Source organism: Lepisosteus oculatus, chromosome 21, assembly GCF_040954835.1.
Source record: "Lepisosteus oculatus isolate fLepOcu1 chromosome 21, fLepOcu1.hap2, whole genome shotgun sequence".
NCBI lineage: Eukaryota > Metazoa > Chordata > Actinopteri > Semionotiformes > Lepisosteidae > Lepisosteus > Lepisosteus oculatus.
The window spans coordinates 4,953,064-4,977,125 of record NC_090716.1 but is presented as its reverse complement, the minus strand read 5'-3'; the positions used below and the strand labels follow the sequence as shown (position 1 = coordinate 4,977,125).

Here is a 24,062-nt window from a genome sequence, read left to right as displayed (position 1 = left end):
GATCAATCTGATCTTCCCTAACACACCTGAAAACTGGTGATATGTGATATATTTTTAAACGTAGTACTCACAATAACCTTGATTTGTCTTAAAACCTTTACGAAATTGGCCAAAATGTGCATAATGATTAGTAGACAATTGTCGGAAAGTTGTCTTCCGCTGAAAGAAAAAAAGGGGGACGGAAAAGTGGATGTATTAGTACTGCCACCTGCTGGATTAACAAAGAGAAAATGTTACAAAACAACCCGGTCGTGACGTCATTAAAAACAAAATCGATCGTGTCTGCGTCCATGTGTTAGGCAAATGAGCGCTTAGTATCGATCACCCTCTAAAAAATCACCATAAAGAACCTCATTCAAGCGTCTTTTACAAAGGATTAGGTGACGTATGACTGCACGGGCTTTGTTTTAAGATGGGAATTTTGCTGTTCGTAATTTTATTTAATGATGGTGTTACGAAACTATAGGAGGGGAAGTAGAACCCAAATTGCTTGTTAAAAATAGAAGTGCATGTGTTTTTTTTAAACATCGAAAAGCTTGCAGTGCTTTTGAATTGTTATTGTTGTCTAAGAATGCTTTGAGAGGCTAAATGCATACATTTCTTCTGCATTCCTGCACTTTTTGTAAGAGCAACTAGTCCCTTATGTTAAAGCTGGATATCTCCCGTATTCTCACGTTATTGCAAAGTTATGTTCTTCAGTCAGATACCAGGAAAATGCTAAGCGTTTAGTTAAACGAGGTCTAGTAGTATTTTGTAGGAATACATTACACAGAGCACTGACTTGAGTGTGAACTTATTTAACCCTTCATGCACAGAAATAGTTTTCCTGTTCCTTTTTATCCGACACACCAGGTGAACAGCACAAGGAAAGCGATGGCCAAAAAGAAAGTTCTCCTGGACAGCACGGTGCCCAAACGCCAAAAGGAAAGGCCATCCACCTCTCGGAGCAAACGAGCAGAGCCTTCGGAAGAACCCCTCTCAAGAAAGCTGAAGAAGAAAAAGGAAGGCGTTCCGGGGAAAGCAGGTGTGTGACTGGAGCTCATGGCTTTGTCTCAAGTTGAATTTCCCCAAGCAGGGACGGTTCAGCAATAAGGCATGCCTGCCCAGCTCCCCAACAAGTAGTGGGCGGAATGAGACTGCGGCGCCAGCGGTTCCCCTCTGAGTTGCTGCTCCATCTGCTGGTGCTTGTGCTCAAGCAATCAGTACCAGAAGACAAGGGAATGTTACTTAAAAAACGATGTGCATGGTTGTTACAAAGCGACCTTTTCCACTGCTCCTTACTGTCGTTTCCTCTGACTTTATGGAATTAGCCAGAGGATATTCCTGTACATGCGGTCTCTTCGATTTATTTACACTTTAAATGACTTTGGTTTTAGAAATGTAAGAATTACCATAAACAGCCAGTGGGATTTGACTAATGTCATGTACTGAAAAAAGTAAAATCCTGGCTAATTCTTTACAAAGTTCGAATAACTCAAACTTGTAGTGGTATGAGAGTATTGCTTTGATTTTGCTTTTCGATTGTTTTTTTTTAACTTCTAAATTTCAGTGGGACATTTAAAAAAGACAGGTTTCCCCAGGTTTAACCCCGATAATGGTTATGTTTAGTGGTAGGTTTGGCGAAAATGATGGTTTTTGTAATCATTCTGGTCTTGTTCTTATTTCAGAAGCAAGATCTGAACTCCAGAATAACAGAGAGAGTGTGGGGTTTCAGAAGGCGGCCAGGCAGAACAGTATTGTCCATTATGTGTATAAACACTCACTGGGTCAGAACATCCAGTCACAGATGCGCCAGGTTTGAATTTCTTTTTAGAGCTGCCGTCTAAAGAACGTTTTTTTTCCCCTTTTTGTCAGAAAGATAAAATGATTTTGTAAGGTATAGCAGAATAATGGTAACTCTCTTAGTGATTTTATCAAGCCATGACCGCTCCCTGTTACACAAACATTTGACATATAGTCAGTCACATACGGAGCGAAAAAGAAAAAAAAAAGTGTGCTGTTTCTGTCTCCGGACATCGGAGTTGTATCTTAAGAACACACATTTGAAGCGTGCTTGTGAGAAATAACTGCACTGCCTGTGCCATCCCTCTGTAAATCTGGCCTCTTTTCTTGTCTGGAAGACCGATGTGGCTCTCCTGTCTCTCCAGTGCCTACAACAGCCATTCCTGCGCTTTCTGAACTCCTACAGTCTCTTCCATGCAGCCAGCCCATTCGATCGCAGGGTGACGTGCCTGGAGTGGCACCCAACGTGCCCCAGCACCCTGGCAGTAGGCTCCAAGGGGGGGGACATAGTGTTGTTGGACTACGAAATGTCAAAGAATACCAAGTTCATCCAAGGGGTGAGTGGTTTCTCTCCAGGCCTGGCAGGTATATACAGTATGCTGTGGTTTTGTCTGGGTGTGAATTCCATTCCAAGAATGTAGTTAGCACACCGTGATCAGTGTCCTGAGATATTTTCCTTTTGTGTTTTTTTTTATATTTGTTTAGATGGGAGCTGGGGGCTCCATAACAGACATGAAGTTTAACCCTTTCAATCCCAGTCAGCTGTTTACATCGTCTGTCGGAGGCACGACCTCTCTGCAGGATTTTACAGGCAACACTATTAAAGTTTTTGCCAGCACTCATCAGTGGGAGTAAGAAAGTTTTGATGCAGTTTTTTAACTTATTGTTGACTTTTAAAAATGCCGAAGGGCAAAACTAGACACTTGTACAGTGAATCTTAGTATAGTTTAATGGTGTGTCATGACTTACTATATATTTAATTATTGCCTCAGATCCTTTAAGTCTGCTGTAAGATTTTGTTTTTCAATGGAGGTAGATGCTTCTGAAAATACACTAACACTCTGGGAAGCAGCTACGTAATACTCCAGCTTCTCCAGCTGTTTTGGTAAATCTTTGCTATTTTATGGAATTCTATGGTCATTTTTTCATAGCTGAAGCAGAAATAAAAAATAAATCAAGCATCAGCAAGTCCTGTCTGGCCATGGTAAAGCAGAAATATTCTTAGTATTCATGTCAATTGTGAGCACTGCAGATCTTTAGCTATATTCAGATTTCTGACCAATTTCCTTATTCTTTCCAAAGCAGTGAACTGAAATACACAGTCCAGCTGAGCTGGTCTTTTGTTTTCCTGTGTGGCATTTACATTGAACCTAAGTAATGCCATGATGAACCAGTTTTTAGAAGCGCTACTGAACTTGAAAATCCATGTTTTTTTAATGGCAGAAATAAAGAGAATGATGCATAAAAGTAAGGTTCTGTTTGATTAGAGTGATGTCATTTTAATTCAGTCTCTAGCCATGTGAATGATTGTCTTTTAAGACATGTCTAAGCACTTACGTATTTTAAAAGTTGTTCATTTATCATCAGTGTATCCCTAGTATGTCATAAATGGAGAATCAGTTTTAATACTTACAGACCTACTCTTCACTATTCCAGGATAAATATTTAAGTTTAGAATTTAGTGTTATGGTTGTAAAATAATACCCAATAACTTCTTCACTGCTCAGTGCAAGATGAAGGCATTTGGCTACTGTACAGCATATAGTTGACAATCCTATTGTAGTGTGTTTAACAATGCTGTAACTTTACACTGCAATATCTAATCTTTTGCATTCTTGAGCTCAGCTGTTAACTGAAATACAAAGTCTGAGCATCACATGCAAGGATGAAGACAGAACAATAGATTCTTGTCTCAGACTTTTACTGCTTGCAGAAGTAACCAGTGACTTGATTTCAAGGATGAATATAATAAGGTTCCTTAGGGAAAGGGATTGTCATTACCACAATACTGTTTAACAGTAGGTTACAGAAACAAGCTTTATGCAAATGAATCATGTTGTTGTAAGCCTTTGCTACTCACCAATTTCAATTAATTTCACATATTACATTGGTACTTTTGTTAAATGATCCTTTTTAAATGTACAGTATGTGGCATGGAAACCTAATGACATACATTTCAAAAGTATAAATTCTGAAGAAAAACAACTGTTTACATACACTGGGATATTGCATGCATAGCGTTACACTGTTAGCCTTGATTTTAAAGATTCGAAAGCTGACCTTTCCTTTGTAGTGTATTGTAAAAATATACATTTTGTTGTTGTTGTAGTCTTCTCTCTAGACTGGATTTTACTTTTGTAACTTCCACGTATGAGCACTATATTAGACTGTTGGGCTGCTTGGAGGAAGTTTGAATGATGTTGTTTCACTTGGTTAAATCTCCATTACATACAGTTTTTTATTTAAAACTTCCGCCTTCAAAACACAATTTGCACCTTTATTCCTTCTCCTTTGATTTCTGCAATTTAAAATCTAAAAATGGAAACCAAAAGGAAATCGGAGGAGTTTCAGTGGTGACATTTCTTACCTGCAAACAGTGCAGGTATTATCAAGTACCACTGGAGGGCGCATGGATGCCATGAGGCTTGAGGCGTGCTGGTACAGATCTACAGTGTTTTTAGTTTGAGCTGCTGTGGGATTGAAGGCCAGGCTTCCATGTTCCTGTTCAGTGTTTGCCTCAGTGATTCACTGTGGTGTGAATCCTTTGGATGTTATGGCGGAGATCTGGCCTCATTCATCCCCGTGTGCCTGTGTTTGTTCCAGAAAGGAGCAGGGGATTTTGTCGGCGAGATCAAGTTCAGTCCCACTGACCCATCCAAAATCTACACTGCATCAGGGGACGGCTCACTGAGTCTGCAGGACTTTGGTGGTGGTCCGTCTCAAATACTGTCAAGAGCTCCAGACTGTGGCCACGATCACCATAATGTGTGGTGAGAAAACAGGGCTCAAGGTGTGAGCACCTCTAATGAGGCTGCAGGGGCACAACTACTGTCCTTATATCTGTGTAATTATTGTTCTGTTCTTAGAAACAGTGCCACTATGGACACTGAAGTTAAATAAACGATCTCAGCGCTGATAAAAGAACACCATACTAGCTGCAGTGTTTCATGCCAGTTAGATCTGTGAGTAAGACTTTTCAGCTCATCTTGGCATGTTGCCTTTTGTGACCATAATTTACTAGCTAAAATGATAGAATTTGTCTCTCGGCAGTAAAGTATAATCCGTGTGCCAATAATCACCTTGCGAACAACACTATATTATTTCCTGTGTTTTTCAGAAGTAGTTTGGCAGTTAAATGTACAGTATGTACGATGTACACTTGCTGGATCGCAGCCTCATGCCTTTATCTAAAGTCCTTGTTTGGGCATTTTACTGAGACAGCTGCAGTGCTGGGTGGACCGTATTTGCAGTAGATGTCATTGTTGTAAATACTCAGGGGGTGGCCAAGGAAAGCAGTTAACCTTGGCTTCACCTGTACAGTGAAGAGAGGCTTGTTAAGCACTTACACCTGGTTCTCCTTAAGCAAAAATCTTCGCTTTGCTGGCTTTTGGGAAATCTGCTCGATACCCAAAGGGTGGACAACTCAGGTGGAATTGTTTTATAGCCAGTAACCCAGCAGAGCGCAAGTCCAGAAGGTCTTTGGTTGGTGGTGATCCCAATCTGTGTTTCTTCCCAGTGTCTGGTTCTGCAGTGTTGATGTGTCACCCAGCAGACAGGTGGTGGTGACTGGAGACAATGTTGGCAGAGTCCTCCTACTAGGAATGGATGGTACAAAGGTGAGTGAGGGGGGCTGGCCTGGCAAGGACGAATGTAACTGCTACCACAGACACAGTAGGCACTCTCTGTTATTTAATTGCATATTGATGATTAATATAGTTTGTTAAATTATTACAGATTTGACAAATATATACATTCTAGGTTTAGTTGATACTCTTTATCATTGTGTGCGATGCTTAAACTTTCTAGTGATTGAAATGACAGTGTACGCATGATTACACAGTATTATGTACTTTATATGCTGTAACTTTATAGGTAACTGTAGAAATAAGTATTCGCTCCCTTTGTCTTAATTTATTACTGCTTGCTACAGTAATAAATGTGTAATTTGGGGTGAGTGTGAAATACATTTAGAAGAGAAATCATTGTCAGATTTATGCATTTTAGTAAGTTTTATTTATAAAGTAGTAGTAGTGCTAGAGATAGGGGATAATGACACTTACAGTATGTAATACTCTCAGTCTTTCGCAATGTGTGTTGTGTTGTGATCGTTGTGTATCATCTTTTGGGGGGTAAATCCTGAAAAGTGCTTGTAGGGGAAAATAATGTGCCGCATTTTGTGGCAAACGTCCCTTTTCAGGTTTGGAATCAGAAGCTGCATAAGGCCAAGGTGACGCATGTAGAGTTTAACCAGCGTTGTGACTGGCTGATGGCAACAGCTTCTGTAGACCATACAGTGAAGATCTGGGACCTGAGGAGCATCGGGGACAAGAACAGCTTCCTGCACGAGCTGCCTCACAAGAAGGCCGTCAACTCTGGTAAGAAACGCATCTTGGCGAGTCTTTCAATGACATATTCTTGTTTAGTTCCAATGTTTCTTATTTGTAATGAATAACATTTTTCATTTTTTGTTAACCTTCACTTACCTATGAGGTTTTCTGTTTGTTAAAATTCTGTTTGGTCTAGAGTTGACATGAGCACGTTTTTCACAGGATAGCTTTTTAGTGGTTACCAGAAAGCGCACTTATCATTTCTTTGCAGCACATGTGGCTTTCATCAGATACGCCCACCTTTACAGGTAGTTTCAGTTTCTGTAGCATCTCGACTGCTATTGTCCTATTCCCGGTTTCACAAAAGGGAATGTTCCAGTCCTGGCCACCAGTATCTCATCCCGCCTCTTTTCTTTGCTCTGTGTGCTACAGCCTACTTCAACCCCACAGATGGGTCCAAACTGCTCACCACAGACCAGTACGATGAAATCCGATTGTACTCCTGTGCGGATTTCAGCAAGCCTCAGAATGTGATGATCCACCCACACCGGCAGTTCCAGCACCTCACCCCTATCAAGGTCGGTAGTGAAAAGCCACTGCAGTACGGCTACAGAAACTGTAGTTCCAGCGAGTGGTGAGATCCCTGGATCCTTGAAAGTCGGCGTCACACTACACGACTTTTCCCAGGATTTTCAGTCGCAGCCTTCATTTACATAATCGTAAGACAATCGGCGTATAGAGCCGCATTCGGGCCCGTCATTTGTGTAGTGTGACACCCTCTAGGACATATAGTTTGACACCCTCTAGGACAGAAAAGGCAGCGAGATTCAGTCGTTAAGTTTGACATGTTCTTCGCCTAGAAGTCACGTCGAGTCCTGTAGTGTGACAAAAGCTTAACTTACTGCCAAACAAGCTGGATGAGCTGAATGTCCTCCTCTCGTTTGTGGCTCATAAGAGACTCTTACCGACTCATCCTGTGGTGTGTGGTCAGTGTTCACATGTAGCCAAAAGCGTAGCTTTCTCATTCCGCTCTGTGCTTTAGTTCATGATGGGGGGGTGGAGTTTCATACCCCACCAAGCGCAAAGTGTGAACATAATGCAAAGCCAAACCATAATGCAATTACTAGCTCTTGTTGTAAAATAACTGGCACTGAGTGAGCTGTGTGCTATTGTTGTGATTCGCGCCGTGTCCTCTGGATTCCAGGCGACCTGGCACCCTCTGTACGACCTCATTGTAGCGGGCCGCTACCCAGATAGCCGCGTCTCTCCAGACGAGCTCAGGACCATCGATGTGTTTGATGCCAGTACCGGAGAAGTGGTCTGTCAGCTGCATGACCCCAATGCCCCTGGTATTATTTCAGTGAGTGCCAATTTTGTTCCATGTTAAAGACCAGCAGATTAACCAGGCATGCCAGCTCTACCCTACTGCAGAGCTAGCATGCTGAAAAACTGCTTCAGGTGTCTTCCATGTCACGGAAAGTATGTAAGAGCTAGTTGGAAAAGCTAAGGATGAACTTTGATTGCCTACTCTTTAAATCTATTTTTGATGTTTCTTCAATGACATTAACGAATGTGAATTAGCCTTTAAATGCAGAATTTCTTATTGTAGAGTTAATTAAATCAGGTGTTTAAACACGATGCTTAAAAGACATGCATGTAGCTATACATTTGATTTGTTGAGGAACTTATTCCGTAATGAATATTACACTGTGGGTGACCTGTCAACCACAAACAGTACCACGGGCCATAAACCTGAAAAACTTTTTATTTTCCAGCTTAACAAGTTTAACCTGATGGGAGATACTCTGGGATCTGGAATGGGTGCGTAGATCAATGACTGGTTTGTAATCATTTAGCAGATACTGAACCACAGTAAGAGACTGATGGCAGGATATGTTTTTAAAAGTAGTCGCAGTACATTGGACAGTTCACTTATGTAACTGTTCCTCATCTTGATTTGCTATTAAGAGCATCATGCATTTCCTGTTCTGTATTAGTGGCATGCAGCATTTTAAAATTTGCATTGGGAACAGCTGATATGGGCATGACAGCTCTGTCTTTTGCTGCGCAGGCTTTAACATTCTGATCTGGAGCCGGGAGGAGATGCTGAGAAGCAGGCAGGAGAGGCTGATAAGAGCCAGGGGGGACGATCTCGGCATGGGCTCCACTGCTAGCACCTCCCTGGGACTGCGTGGGGCTCGGCGGCACGCGGGCAGGGAGAGCAGGGAAAGCACAGAGAGGACTAAGCGGAAAAAGAAACTGGGCAGCTCAGAGTCGGGAAAGACACAGACCAAGACCAAAGGAAAAAACGCCAAACCCCAGAGAGACCGGACGAAGACAAATGATTAAATTGTTTTTTATTAGACTAGGGTTCTTGATATAATGCCTTATTTCAAGTATCCCTCCTCATGTGCTTTGTCATACTAAAGCTCATTTCAACGTCTTCTCAGGTCCTGAAAAGGACATTTCAATAGAAAGAAGGGCGGGTTGAAGCTCACTGATTGGAATGGTTCACCAGCTATTTGAAATTAAAACATACAGTAGTGTTAGTGTAGTTGAAACTGAAGCTGCATCAGGTGAGCAGCAGATACAAATACATCGGCAAATGGATGCTGCTGTATGGATGTTGTGGTCCACATTGTAAATGCAAACCACAGCCAAAGAGGAGCAGATTGAGCTGAACAGCCTGTCTGCCAGAATGAGCCTATAGTTCAGTAGGCTTTTCTAGTTTTAGTCAATTTCTCCTCCTGTTTCTTGTGTGTTCATACATGTCATAAATGCCAGTTCTGGACTACCCCTGTTGTCTCCCAATTCTGTTTTTAGATGAACAGATGCAGCATTTCTCTAGCAGGTCTGGCTTTGTATTTTGCATATCCAAGCATGTGATGAATATTTTTTTTATGTCTGTTTTCTGTTTGAACTTATTACATATGGCTGAATGTCTGGGGACCAATTTTATTGTACTTGTGCTTGCCAAGAATACTTTTACTAAAACAGTTTCTAGGTGTCTTTAAAGTGTTGATGTTGTTCACTAATGGATTCCATACATTACTGTACCACAGTTTTACTGGATTAGGTGGAACAAAAACACTGCAACTGACATGCAATTAACTTCTCTCATTTTGTCAGATTCCACTTCTTGCCTCTTCGTTTTCGTTCGTACTTTGTCTTAAGGAAGCATTTAAACTTGTCTAAAAACCTTTCTTCAAAAAAAGGGCATTCTCCTCACAGGCAGAGTCTGTTTTTGCTTATTTTTGTGAAAGCAAACGTTGTGTATTTCATAAATAAGATTTGTGATAGGTTTACTTTTTCATAAAGCAGTAAGTTGACAATTCTTTTATAAGACAAATGTAATACTAAACCTAAATGGAACATCTAATTTGAACTAAAGTTGCATTCAGGTTTTGAAAAGATTATTTTTGTAAAATAAAGCTTTTGAATGTAAATGGTGGTCTTTTCTGGAGTGCAGCTGGGAAACATCACTGTGTGGCTCAGACTGTTCTTTGTACATCAGATGGTTGTGGAACTATTCTGCTGGTGCCTTTCTCCAGGTAGGGCCAAATAGACAAGTATTAGCTTAGACATCAACAAAGCTGTGGCTCTGGACCTTCATTCTAAATTTGGAAGTCTGACACATTAAATTGTGTTTTGAGGACTGTGCCTGCTTTCTCCATCATCATGTGCGCCTCACACTCCTGCCCATCAACCCTTTAATGAAGTTCTGAGGGCCCCTTGGCTGCCATAAGCTTACCAGTGCTGTTGCCTTGCACCTGCTCTGTAAGCGTACAGTTTTGCCCACACAAGATTTTGTTACGGTTGCGGGCTTATTTTTGCCAGCAGCTAAATGAGACTCCCGGAAAATTTCTGTTAATGATGACAGGTTAAATATTTACTTTTCTTCTGGTACCATCGGAGAACAGGCTTTTACAAGGACTGAGGTTTTGAGAACAAATAAAAGGAAGCCAGACACACACTTAAAAAACATTTTATGGACAGTATTAATTCTACAGAACATCGTACATTGTGCAAAGGAAATGTTAACAGATAAAGGGAATCACATTTAACATTACCTTGTGCACTTTCCATGTCTTGTTCCAACAGAAACGGTAACTTAAAGACTGTGTGCCAATATCAATATAGTTAATTGGTCCAAAAGAATTAAACTTAATCCATTTACTTCCTGCGTGGTGCTGCGAATAAATGGTATGAAGATATTCTTTGTATTACATTTGTTAAGGAAAAAAAACCACAATCCTTAATGAGCAATTCCATTTAAAACAATAAAAAGGATATCACAGGAGATTTTGAGATTGAGAACATTAATAAAATTTGGCCAAAACAAAAGTAATTTGTTCCTTTTTTTCCACCAAGTCAGAACTCTATACATGACCTTGCACAGGACCTAAAACGACGATTGAAATGCTCTCTGAATGAGTCAGACCTAATTAGAACAAGGCTGAGGATTTGGGGATCGGTCTTTAGAAGTAGTTATATGGCCAAGCTCAGATATATGCAGATGAAGAAAGATGAGAACTGAGAGGACAGTGGGATGCAACTCAAAGCTGGCATTAAATGTTTGATGAAGATAAACTGTAGGAAGCAACTGTACCTCCAAACACAAAGCATTACAGCTGAGACATCTCCCTTTGATTATGCTAAAATAAAGCTAACAAAGCTAAGAATGAAAAAAGCAATTAAACAGTTCAGCTCTAAAAGGTGACTTAAAATTGTCATAAAGAATAAACAGTACATTTAGTAACTCATCAGTTTCTTATTCAGACACCTCCGGTGATTTGGGTCAAGGGGACTATTCCTCTCCAGCGTAGAGACCTTATACAGTCAAAGAAAAAGCAGAAGGATTTACACATCAGTAAACACTGTGTGAGGACGCTCAGCATCAGAAAATTGATGTGGCCAGTGAGTTACTTTGATTGTTTTTTGCCTTTTAAGTGGTTTGTCCACTTGGATTCATGGAACTAAACGGAGAGAATACTACCGCAAAGGAAAGTCCCAGATGTGAAAAGCATTTTTTATATATATATAGTGAAGCAAGGAATTGCTGACTCCTGGAGAAAGACTTCCCGTACGGTTACAATTTTCAGGTCACATGCATCATCAGTCTTCTTAAGGATTTTCCAATACCTTTGACTGAAATTTCCCTGTTTGTAAATAGACAGCAACACTACTCCCTGACTCATCCATCTGCTGGAACTACACTGTAAACAGAAAGACGGACACGCACGCCTTCGTCCACCAGGGAGTCCTGCGTGCTCCTGGTCCTTTCACTGCAAGATGCTCTCATTCCCTTATGGTGCAAATTTCAGCACTGTAGTCCATTATTCAGGTTTTGTTTTCTGATCATCTTATAATTATATCAAGATCATGCAGAACAAAATTGGAAAAAAACATAGTAGACCTAACTCTTAAGATTCCAAAATTCTTTTTGTAATGGTACAGGACTCTTAATTGTAAAATCTATTGCAATTGTTGCAAGTTTGAGACACTACTGAAATTCTATGTCTCCCATTTATAATCACAATATCTTATTAAGGGAAGATGACCATATTACTGATATATTAACACATCTTATGAATACCCACCCCTCACTGTGGATTAACACTTGAACTTGTTAACATTGAACGTTCATAAAATTAAATCAAGATAAAATCCCTACAATGTTTTTTTCTCCTTTTGCGTGCCTTTATTATAAAAAAAATAAAAAGGTCCCCAAACTTGCATGTTCATTGCATTAAAACAGAATCAGAATATCTACATCTTGATTTTCTTTAAAAGCAAGCAGGATCACAAACAGATCAATGCCACACGAAAGACTGGAAACTCGATTCCTAAGTGTTTGTGCCTAGGTGGCGCCCAATACTAACCCAATCTGAGCCATTGAAGAAACAGCCTTGTCTTCTGCTTAGTGGCTGTGGCACCAACCAAAGACATGAGGAGTGTCATGTTAAAACTTAGGGTTCCCTCCTTGCTGTGGAACTCACGGGACACGTGCCCCGCAAATTCTAGAGGTCCTCTTCGCTATCCCAGCAATCCCGTTTCCCGAGCAGCGCCAATGATTGTCAGGAGTGGTCATCCCCCTCGTTTAAAACGTGGCGGTATCCATCTTGAGCATCCCTCTGCCGGAACAGCACGGTAAGGAGCAGCGCGATGAGGAGGAAGAGCAGGCAGCCGCACACCGCCAGTCCCACAATCACCTCTGGGTGCCCCGATTAAAAGAAAAAGGACTTTGTGAGAAAATTATGCAAAAACAAAATAACTGAGACAGAACATCTCAATACTGCCCTTTACCGACATGCTGAAAGAACTGAAGCTTTCTAGCTCAGAGCTTTTTGAACAGAGAAGATTATAATGGGACATGACATAAGTATCCAAAATCCTCAAAGGTATTGACAAAGTCAACCCAATGGACTGCTGCAGAATAACCGTATAATGTGAACAAGATGACACAAGTGGAAGCTCAGACATCAACAAAGTGCGTTAAAAACCAAGGACTTTGCACTATTTGTATACAGGGTGGTAGCACTATGCAACAAGCTACCCAGCAATGCTTTTGACGCTAATACCCTGGCTTCTTTCAGGAAATGGTTAGACGAGCTCCTCAGGGTAAACAGTAACTAACAAAAGAACTAAATGGGTCGGAAGGCATTTGTAACAGTTCTTATGAATACAAACTTGGCTGAAACAGTGCAACATAATGCTACAACCCTTTCATTTTACTACATGCTTCAAGCTGCCTGAATCAGAGTACAGACTAGTCTACATGCAGTTCTGCCACTGTCATCTGGACAACAGTACCGCACTGCAAAAGATTAACAGCTCACTGTACCCGTGTCCTTCATTGTTCTGGCCACCTGGCATTCCTTCTCCCTGTTCTCTGGGATGGCAGACTTGGTGACTCTGAGAAAATCCTCCAGGAGACAGAACTGGGAGCAGCCAGGCAAACTTACAGGGTAAGGCTCCTGCTCGGTGTGGTTTCGATAGAACATGGCCACCGTGAAAGACCTGAGAACAATGAAGAAATGGCTCTCAACTATTCAAAAACACGAAGATTGCCTGCTATTACCAGTGAGAAAACGGCGCCTGCAATCGTTAATTCAAAGTACAAGCACATCTGGAATTACCTACCCATTGCCTTCTCTGTACAATTCAAAAAAGTGGCAGGAAGCATAGGGGGGTTGTTTCCCATTGAAAACATTCAACGCTGACTGCAAGGCCACGACTGTAGTGTCATGCTGGAGAAAAAGAAGAGAAGTGACAAAGTAACGATCTGTCCAGATTTATGAGCCAAAGAGGAAATTAAATCTGTCACCCGTTTGTCCAGCACTACTGAGGCCAAATCAAAAACTTGGATTTTCCCAATGAATCCCAAATGGCAACACCATTTCCTGGTTGGTCATGGGTGATTGGCTGCCATTACTCAGTGAAGGATTTTCATTGGGTAGAAGCAAGATGACTGACCAATGAAAACTGCCACCACAAATCAGATCACATCTTCATTTTATCTGGTCGTAAATGTGGGTTTATTATTTGAACTTTAAACAATGTTTTATTGCATCACTTTCAAATTTCAGGGCTTGAAATGAGAAAGAAATTGAGAAGTTTAGCTTGGAAATTTACCTGACAGTGGTTGGCACAGACAGCTGGTAAATTCTAACCATGTCTGTGTAATGACCTTCAACAGGTACCAAAACACACAAATTAAGATCAAACAGTACAGCACTGGAAGTTGGACTCACCGCTGAATAGATCATTAATTTCGGAGACGGAACTGAAGACTTTGCCGCATCTGACAATTTTTTTACAATGTGCCCAAGAAGAACACCTATGAAAGATGAGGTTAAAGAAAGGTTACAATGAAGTGAGAGAGCTGATGCTGCTTTGATCGTTTCCAATCAGACTGTTCGCTTGCTTCTGTGGCAAAGACCTTAAGTCCATTTCTTGTCAGCAAACGAGAGCTCTTTCCTTGTTTACCCAGGCCTCCTTGCATCAGGTTTGCCCGTTAGTGCCCTCTCAATAAAGCAGTGGAAATTTGCTTAATTGGCTACACACTGGGGATGGGATGGCAATGCGAAAACATCTGGGTGAACAAAAGATGAACATGTCGGGCCCGGGCTGGGACCGACACATCCTGCGGTTGCCCATGGCAACAGCAGCATTCCCACGAGCTCTCAACCTGCCCCTCAAACTAGATCAGGGCGCCTTTCAAATCAAGGTAACACTCCCACCCTCTCCCCATCAGGCTCTGGACTAGTTCAGACGGTGGCTCTGTGGCTAAGGATCTGCACCTGTGACCGGAAGGTTGCCGGTTCAAATCCCACGGCCGGCAGAGGAATCCTACTCCGTTGGGCCCCTGAGCAAGGCCCTTAACCCCAACTGCTCCAGGGGCGCCGTACAATGGCAGACCCTGCGCTCTGACCCCAAGCTTCTCTCCCTGTCTCTGTGTCTGTGTCTCCCTGGAGAAAAAGCTGGGGTATGCGAAAAGACACATTCCTAATCCAAGAAATTGTATAGGGCTAATAAAGAAACATTATTATTATTATTATTATTAGACACCCTGATTTAGTCACCATGAACCACTGTATCATCACTCTGTCATTAGAGCCTCAACTCTCATGCAAGCAGTCGCTTCTCTTTACTTGAAAAGTTTCTCTTTCAATTCCCCGTTTCCCTCTTCTCCTTATTCCCCCAACCCTTCCCTTTTTTAATGGTAATTTTTTTTCTTTGCCTTATTTTTGTTTTTCCCTTTTGATTTTTTTCCTTTTTTGAGTCATTTTTACGGCGTTGGCTCACCATCCTCTCCCCTTTTAATTTTCACCTGGGACCCTCACTTTTTTTTTTCCTCAGACCCCTACTCACGGATGGTCTTTTCCTCTTCCTTTTCCTGGCATGTCCCAGATCCAGCCATTTACTGCTTTTCCTATAACATCTTTAACAGCACACTGGAACCAATCATCGCACTGCAGCACAGCTGACCAGAAACTGGAGCGTAACAGAATGGATTCAGAAAAACAAATGCAGTATCCTCCTTGCCCAGCAGTAAAAGAGGCATGAGCCTGCCCCAGAAGCCAGTAAAGACAACCCTGCCGCAAAACACACATGGAGAGAGATAGCAGCGTGATGCCGCTTGCTCATGGCTGACTCATCCTCACCTCCCTGGAGACGCGTCTTCTCCTCCCTCTTGTAAACTCCAAACATCAGCTCAAAGCTGTAATCTTTCAGCTTCCTCAGCTGCTCCATCACCTCCGGAGTCACCCAGGAAGGAGGGGTCATGTTGTGCTTTGCCTGTAATTACAGAAACCTCTCTGTATCAGCCAAGATGGGCAAGAACAGTGCCAGTACAAACAGTCACAAAAAGAGACTGTCAACGAAATTGACAAATGAGCCTTTATCCATCCATATGATTTTTTTTTAATCATTTAGGCTAACCATAACTTTTTAGCCCTATAAACTGTTGGTTTGGACGGAAACCTCTGCTGTCCATATCCTGCAGAATTCCCCTATTTGGAAATGGACTGCATGACTGAAAAAAACACTGAAGTCACATGAGGTATCACCCTCCTCAAATCACAAGACTGGGGCAGCCCAGCGTGCAACTGCGGCTCTGCCTCATCCTCCCATTCCAGTTCCGCTTCAAGGGAGCCAAGCCATTGTGTAATCCTTGTGAAATCGTTACTTTTCTCACTAGGACACATTCAGCTGGTAAACAACAAACTTACAGAACTACCACTCTTATCATATTTTTGCCTTTAGGACCATAGATGGCCAGTGTGGACACATCCATCCAGAAAACATGACTGGAGAAAATCCATCCCAGCCTGGATCAGGGATCCTACTGACCAGGGCAGGTAAGAGAAGGACCAAGCTCACCTCACAGAAAAGTGTATCATGGACGCTCCACACCGACTCCACAGTGGCATCCTTCAACCCCGTCTTATTCCTCACCATCTCCAAAAACTCCTGAAGAGAAGAGTGAGGGTGAAAGAGTAAAACTGGAACTACAAAACAAATGCAACTGTATTCTTCGTCTCGCAACAGAGGCAGAACCAAAACTGGTACTTACTTTGTTGCTATTCAACAAGTTAATGTACTCGTCCGTTCGCTTTGTTTCGTTCATCAGGAGGTCATAGCGAGGGCAGTCTGGGATGGGAAATGAGAGTAGCTAAAACGATACGAAAACGATACCAAAATTACAGTCAGGCATGTGGAGTAGAAATGACAAAGAATAAGAAATGTGCTTGAAAGAAAACTGCAGACTGATGAAGATAGATGTCCGCCTTCAGTAAGGCAGAAAAAATGGAGAAACATGAGTGGTTTTGCTTGATTTTTGTATGCAAAAAAACGTATACTATTATGAACAAAAAATTTGAAGATTCAGCAGAACAATGGCCAAAATGTTCTGCTTTTTATAAAAGACATCTGTAGCCATGGTAAGAGATAAAACAAAAAAGAAGAAGCAGGATAATTTGAAGTTATTTACACAAACAAAAATCCCAGAAGACTCCAAAGTTTCAACAACAATTAATAATAAAAACAAATGTTAGAACAAGACTACACAGGTATGAGGGGTGTTACCCTGTCTTCTCCTTCAGGAACAGTGTGGACAGGAATGGGCTGCCAGGGGATGTTGGGGTTGAAGATCTGAGATCCATTAGGGGGATACAGCCCCGCCAGATTAGTCTCTGCACTCATCAGAGTCCGGTCATAATCCGTGCTACGGACTGAAATCTGTAGGAAGGATGAAGAAGGAAGTCTTCAGGCACCTGGAACCACCTATGTCTCTGTGCCCCTCCCACACCAATTACAGAGCACCAATTCCTAATTGATTCAGCTAGCTGCAGGGTCCCCTTAACCAGCTGTTGAAGAGTACTGCAGAGCCATCAGCCATTTTTCACCTCATTGATGGCACAGAGTCCAGGCAGTGTCACATGTAGTACATGAAACACGTTACTGATAATACAGCAAGCTCAAAAGAGCCAGGAAGGCCACAGGCCTCACTAAGGCGTGTCAAAGTCAAGAGCACTGGCTAACAAAAGACTGCTCAACCCCAGTGGTCTGCTGAGAAGCAGCACTGCACCACTAATGGGAGCCCCAGTCACAGCTGCTTTCTGATGCAGCCCAGGCTCTAACCTTCAATTCCTGGAGCACATTTCAAGAACAGCACCTTTAGTGGTGGAGCACTTGAACAAGGTTAAAAGTTCCCTCAAAGTTTTAAATTGCGAGGAACAGGAGGGTAAGCATACAAGTAGGAGGGTAAGCAGAAGGCAGCTGTAATCACATATCTCCCACTACCACTTATCCAGTTACACCTAAACATTATGATTGCACTAGGTTAGGGTTAACAGCCCTAAATTGCTGAGGACCAGGACTTCCAAAATCTTTCTTAATACAGCCCTGAGAAAAAAAAAAGAACCTTAGATGCTGTTGTTTTTTTTTTATTTGGAGACTCACAGTTTGGCCTTTAATAGTTTTAAAGCACAGATGGAACAGAGCAATTATGATGTCACAGCCCTGAATGCATAGAACTGCAAATGTGTTTATTGTGAGGAGCTGAGTTCCCAAAGTCCACACACAAAATAGAAGACCACAAAAGAACTAGCTACCTCTTTCCGATTGTAACTTTCATTGAGAAAACCATGATAGCGTCTCCTCAGGAGCTGCCCCAGCTCTAGATGCTGCCTCATTCCCTCCTGAAAAGAACAAGTCAATGACAGGGTATTAAAAACATCCTGATGGAGTTAACAACAGCACATTTAAGCTTGAGGAGCAGCGCTGGCTTGTGAACAATGCTGTCTGAAAACTATTTGGGCTAAAAGTGCGTCACAGCATGCAGTCACTGATGTTGAACTCAAAAACCATCGCACCCATTTCCCTCCTGACTGAAATCACTATTAAAGTAGGAAAAACCCAGTAACAAGCTACGAGGAAGGAGTGAAATCAATGAAATTGGTTAAGTGAGTTAAACATTATTTTAAAAGGTGGCCAAACAGAAGCTGTACAGGGGAATGCCTTCAGTATCTCACACTCGGGGACAACACATAACAGGGGTGAATTGAGAATTTGTTTTCCATGGTATCACACGCTTGCTCACTGCTCTGTACAGTGGAAGAACGGCAATTCTAAACAACAGCTTATGTGTTAGATTATGACTGCAAGCTTACATGTCCCTGTCTGGCGTGGTAGAAGGGTTACACTGTAACAGCAGGAATAAAGTTCTGAAATACGTGCGCTTTTTGGGTGAGACATACCTGGGAGAGCTGACCAAATCCCTGAGGCCAGGCACTCTCTTGATATGGATCAGTGGGATAGGCCCTGACTGGAGACCTGTCACCATGGCGATAAAGCTAGAAAAAACACAACAGATGCAATTGAACACTAAAACATTTAAGTCCCTAGCATTTAAGGAGCTCATGTCATGGAACTGCTGTATGATATTTGATATTTTAATGCTTAAAAGAAATAATAATAGGGGCACAGAGGTGCCACACGGTGCTGAGGCCCTTAGTTTCAATTCCCAGCCAGGGGTGTTTTTTTGCATGGAGTTTGTATGTTTTCCCTGTGCTCATGTAGAAAATCAGGCGATTACAGCAAGCTTTTTAGACAACATTAATGTGTTCTTTACAGAATCAGGTTTTACACATATAGTATAAACTTTCTTACTTTAAACAACAGGTGCAGAAAGAATGCTATGATCAAACTGAAAGTGAATAATGAAACCAAATTGGTTTTTCCCCTTCTGCTTCTGTTAACCAACTATAGACTTAATGTCAACCACATTATAGGTGTGTCTAAACCTTTAATGTAGTTTTTCCCAATGTCAATCTGCATGATATCTGAGTGGTTATGTTACCGGGGTTTGAATTTGTCTCCAAAATACCTCCTCATACTCCAGCATGCTTAAACCATGCTTTGCTATATATAATACTTTCAGACATTTAAACATCTACAAATTCAATCAGTTAAAAATTCTATCCAGGATTGTTACAGCATAATAAACCATGTAGAACTGCAGATCATAACATTTGGATGCCACTTTAAAATGCTTTCAGGAAAAGCATGCCATTAATAGCATAATATAGCACCTTCCCTGTAAAATGCAAAATAATGTAGAAGAAATAGCTGAAGTGGACATTTACAGTGGTCCATCTTTAGAACAATATTTCTGCAGCACTTCCACTATTAAGGGTTGTGACTGAGAGAAGAACTGAAACTGTCTCTTCTTTCAGATTACAGAAAAATCTACCTTTTTGTTTTAACTTCAATGCTGGCCACTATAATACAGCGGGTGCTTTATACTTCCTGCACTTTAAGTAAAGAGCTTTAATTAATAAGGTGATGTATGTGGAATAATATCCATCCATCCATCAGCCCCCGTTACAAAGTGCTCACAGCCCTGTTAAGAGCTCCAAAGTATAATGTTCCACCAGTTACAAATTAAAGCTAAAGAAAAGGCTATTCAGCTCCCACTGAGCAATTATGTCAAGTTCCAGATAACTTAACGTTAACAAACGAGTCGCCCGCTGGGGAAGGTACACATTCTTCCGCAAGGGAAGACAAGTAGGGGCACACAAGTCTTTCTATGTTCACTGTGCACAACCTAACAGTCGCCTGCTGGGCAGCTGACACGTGTTCAAAGCAGCATTGTGCTGTCCATTGCCATGCATTGTCTGGGAAATTATGCTAGCCTGTTCCCCACTCTCTGCGTTCTTCCTAGACAGATATGGAAGCGACATAAATGAAAGTCACATCATTGTTTACCTTAATGTGATTCTGTATGAGGCTGAAAATGGAAACAAACTGACCAACCTGACTAGTCTGCAGCTCTGTAATGGAGTTCCTTCCACACTTTGTCCTCAAAGGAGGAAAATGGACGGGTCACATCAAACTAATAATTACGGGTCACTGGCTATTCCCAATCAAAATGCTGCCCTTTAAAAATACCCTAAGCAGGAAACAAGGAAGATTCCCCTTAGAGAGAGCATCTTGGAGTGCTATGCTACGGGAGAAATTAAAATTTTGAACGCTTAGTTACCGCAAAGTATTTTTCCGCAGCACAGAAAATTCTCAGGTTGTTCCACAACCACTTGAAACAAGCCACTGAAAGGTACTGGCAAAGTCTACATTCTGAATTTTTGTTTATCAGAATCACTCAGCGTTTTCTGTGGAAGGGATCCCACAGTATTGCCAAAAAAAAGGGCTCTCTCATCTTTTTCATGCAAATAAAAGTCAGCCAAAACCATCTGCTCAGCTGTCTCTTCAGAAATTGTATGCAATCTGGGATCCCAACAGACAAACCAATCATTTATTCGCTTCCCAAGTACTCGTTAAGATTTAACCAAAATACAGGATTCAAATTGAGAGAGATAGGGTTTTATTTCGAGTCTGGTGATCTGATATACTGGCTTGACTGCTTCCCTTTTCAAAGTAGAGCATCTTAACTTGGAGAGATTCAATTTTCGCTACTGAGAGATGTGATTCTGAAAATGTTTCCAACTTCAAAATCCACGGGGACCTCATAAGAAGCTATAAGACTTTCTAACTCTAGATGAGTGGCGCAAAATCAACACACACACACCGAGTGAGTCCGCTTTGCTTCATGAATAGCTAGCTGGGTTTTAACGTGTCATTAGACGCAAAATCATAACTTACAGGGTCAAAAGGTCTGTTGAGGATTTTAACCTGGCTCTCCACCATACACTCCAGCATCTGGAGAAGCCAAACTCCCATGATCCTTTTGGGGATTTTGGTTAAGCCTACATCACCACGAACCCACATAAATTACTTAATAAATGGCTCGATTTGAACATAAACTGTGCTATCTGTTGTTCGATTCTGGACCGTTTGACACGTCGCCAACAAACAGTCAAAGAGTATAACAGAACATCTTTCCCTCTTAATACAGGCTGTCCCCAAAGCCTGTGTTCGCGGCATTATGCCCTTTTTACAAAACTTCACACCTCAGGTTGACTCTGTTAAGATTTTGAAAGATGTGGATGATACCACTATTGTTGGTCTTATAAATTAACGACAGGTGTTGGGTGTTCTGATCGTGAACTTCCACTCGATACACTTAAAACTAAGGGCACGATTCTTGATTTTAGACGTGTCCAGAAAATAAAACTCCCCATCATCATTAATGACCCCCCAATGGTCACATAGGGTGACAAATTTCTTCAGATTTCTGGTGACACACGTAAGTGAAAACCTCAAAGGCAGCACCAACACAGATCACATAGTGAAGAGGGTGCAGCAGAGGAGGTACTTTCTCGGGTTGCTTAAGAAGCACGGAGTGAGCCCCCAACTTCTTCCCCCAGTTTGACACAGCCAGAATTCAAAGTATTGTGACAGGTTGATCGGTTTGGTATGGGGAGCTTGTACAGCCATACAAAAGAAACTGGAAGGGACCAAAACTGCGAAAATAGGCTATGAACTCTCTTCCATTTCATCCCTTTACACAAGCCATACCTTCAGCTGCGCCTACAAGACCAGCTCAGAATCTTTTTTCAGCTCCTGCCTTTGGGAAAATGCTTTCAATCGATCCTCTGAGGTGCTGCTTGCTTCAACGTTAGCTTCTTTCCAACTGCCAGGTGAACTTTGAACTCTCCCCCTTCAGCTAATTACCTTCAGCATCTTTTACAATTGTTTGCCAAAAGTAGGGTTAATGTTTACATGTGCATGTGACTGTGTTTTTCCCCCATTTCATTGATTTTTGTTTAATATGGTGTGTGTTGGAGGGCTGCTTCATCAGTGTGTACTTGCTGTGTTGTGTGGAAATTGTTTTCAATCAGATAACCTCACATTCTGTGTCATGTTAATGTTAGCAAGCACACCACACCGGGTCCAAATCAGGTAATTCAGGTAACAGCAGAAGAGGCAGAACAATAACAAAAGAGAATTCATGCCTTGAGGTAGAATATTCACAGACAGTAGATTTTACTCCATGTCAGCACGTTACAGAGTGTAACACAAACACAAATGTAAGGCCTATGGATGCAGATATTTTACAGTTTATCTGACAGACAGTAACACTCATCACCATACTTAAAGTGACTCAATGTGACTAAAGATTTGACTGTGTCTGTGCATGACTTATTCTGCATTTCAGTATAGAAAGGCCACTGTTATTGACTGCTTTTTGCAAAACGCACAGACACAAGAAGCACCCATTTGCTTCACCCATAAATTGCAGTTTTGTAAAGAACTGTGGAACTTGAGTTCCACTGTACTGAATGTACTGTAGCGAATGTTGCAATAAACACAGAGAGTCTATGCCCCTGATCATGATCCATGCTAATGTTCCGGGTTTTATATGGTACCACTGAATCATCAAATTCTAAAGACCAAATACAATTTAATTGTGATCAATTAAACTGGTGATTTATTGAGTGATATGGCGATCATTCAGAACAGACATCTGAACACCCATTCTGAAAAGACAATTTCCCTTAATTGAATCAATAACTTCCATAAAAACACAAGACCATAAAAAGTGTTCTGTAACAAAACAGGTAATTTAAGATGACCCAAAACTGAATTGGAGGGAGACCCCTGCTGAACAATACCAGAACCTCGAAAATACCATATACTTTTCAATGTGTTTTAAAGAGTTGCATACAATTAAACGGTTTTTGTTTACTTTCCCTCAACGGAATTACTATTTACGCAGTTCGTTGTATAACAGGTTTACTCGATTCATCCAACGTTATGTTGAGTTTAAATTACAGCAAGTGCATAGCAAGAAGAAACAGATAGTAATGAAAAACAATATAAGAATATAAAATACGACGACAGAAAAATCATTATTTATATTGGCAAAGTTAAAGTTCTTCTCATGCACAGGTGCGTTACCGAAACCATGACATGTTTTTATTCTGACTTACGTTTACAGGATCAGTGCAGCCTGAATATTATTTGCATAAAACGCCGCACCCGGATTTCCATGAAACTTCGCCTTAAATGTTGTGTTAAAGGACAGTTCGCCGACACAAGGGCGAGCTGGACGGTGCACAGATCGATAACCCTGAAGACACAAAGCACACCGGATCTGCACTCTTTACTACCCTCCGACCAAGTTATTAATCGAAATCCAGGGACACCGGCTTACCAGGGTGACGAATTTCAGTTGCCTTTCTCCGACTGCCGTGTGCAGTACGATCGAGACTGCTAACAGCAGCACGACAAGAGACAGAGACCTGCCAGACCAAGAGGAACAAGGGACCCCACACGCCATCACCGCACCACTCAGGAGAAAATAAAAAAAACAACCGGCCGGGGACCGAAGGGTGTCACGGCACAGGGAGGGGCCGACGTGTTTACGTCACATTACGAAGCGTCCATTCATACCGTAGAAAATAGAAGTGATCTACGATGTAACGTCACAATCGTATGTAAATTTGCCGCCATGTTGGTAGGGCGGAAGTGAATGAATGCCGGCAGTTCCGGTTCGTATATTGCGAAAGCAAGGCTAGTGTGAACTGAGATTAGAAGTATTTTGATTAGCAGATTAAAAGGTTCTCAACTATATATAATATTAAAATATCTGGATAAGGTAGTTTGAAATTTCGGTACATTAATCGATAAATGTATTGGTATTTATGGGCTTAACTGCAAATGTGATTGGATGCATGTTGTGTTATTAGATGGATTATCAGGTGGGGCTGCACATTGGTGGTGGTGGAGGGGATCCCCATTACCTGTAAAGCGCTTTGAATGGAGTGT

General features: G+C 41.6%; 2 protein-coding genes across 6 annotated transcripts; one reads left to right on the top strand and one right to left on the bottom strand.

Moving 5' to 3' along the window:
- The first annotated feature begins 212 nt into the window (after window positions 1–212).
- On the top strand, window positions 213–9,557 carry ddb2 (damage-specific DNA binding protein 2). Of its 4 annotated transcripts, none has more exons than XM_015338579.2 (11): window positions 213–426; window positions 853–1,024; window positions 1,668–1,795; window positions 2,148–2,339; window positions 4,606–4,772; window positions 5,519–5,618; window positions 6,200–6,377; window positions 6,762–6,907; window positions 7,534–7,689; window positions 8,105–8,150; window positions 8,401–9,557. In XM_015338579.2, the coding sequence occupies exons 2-11, from the start codon at window positions 874–876 to the stop codon at window positions 8,676–8,678; spliced, it is 1,542 nt and encodes a 513-aa protein (XP_015194065.2). In that variant the 5' UTR covers window positions 213–426; window positions 853–873; the 3' UTR covers window positions 8,679–9,557. The 4 variants fall into 4 exon arrangements, with proteins under 4 accessions (XP_015194065.2, XP_015194063.2, XP_069037822.1 ...); XM_015338577.2 differs by having other exon boundaries at window positions 214–380; XM_069181721.1 differs by having other exon boundaries at window positions 214–1,024.
- A 741-nt stretch (window positions 9,558–10,298) lies between these two features.
- On the bottom strand, window positions 10,299–23,735 carry acp2 (acid phosphatase 2, lysosomal). Of its 2 annotated transcripts, none has more exons than XM_006642673.3 (11): window positions 23,449–23,735; window positions 18,593–18,688; window positions 17,948–18,034; window positions 16,920–17,072; window positions 16,408–16,506; window positions 16,215–16,304; window positions 15,497–15,629; window positions 14,084–14,169; window positions 13,473–13,579; window positions 13,174–13,349; window positions 10,299–12,543 (listed from the first exon to the last, which is right to left on the bottom strand). In XM_006642673.3, the coding sequence occupies exons 1-11, from the start codon at window positions 23,572–23,574 to the stop codon at window positions 12,407–12,409; spliced, it is 1,290 nt and encodes a 429-aa protein (XP_006642736.1). In that variant the 5' UTR covers window positions 23,575–23,735; the 3' UTR covers window positions 10,299–12,406. The 2 variants fall into 2 exon arrangements, with proteins under 2 accessions (XP_006642736.1, XP_015194072.1); XM_015338586.2 differs by lacking the exon at window positions 23,449–23,735 and adding an exon at window positions 23,225–23,325.
- Window positions 23,736–24,062: the final 327 nt, after the last annotated feature.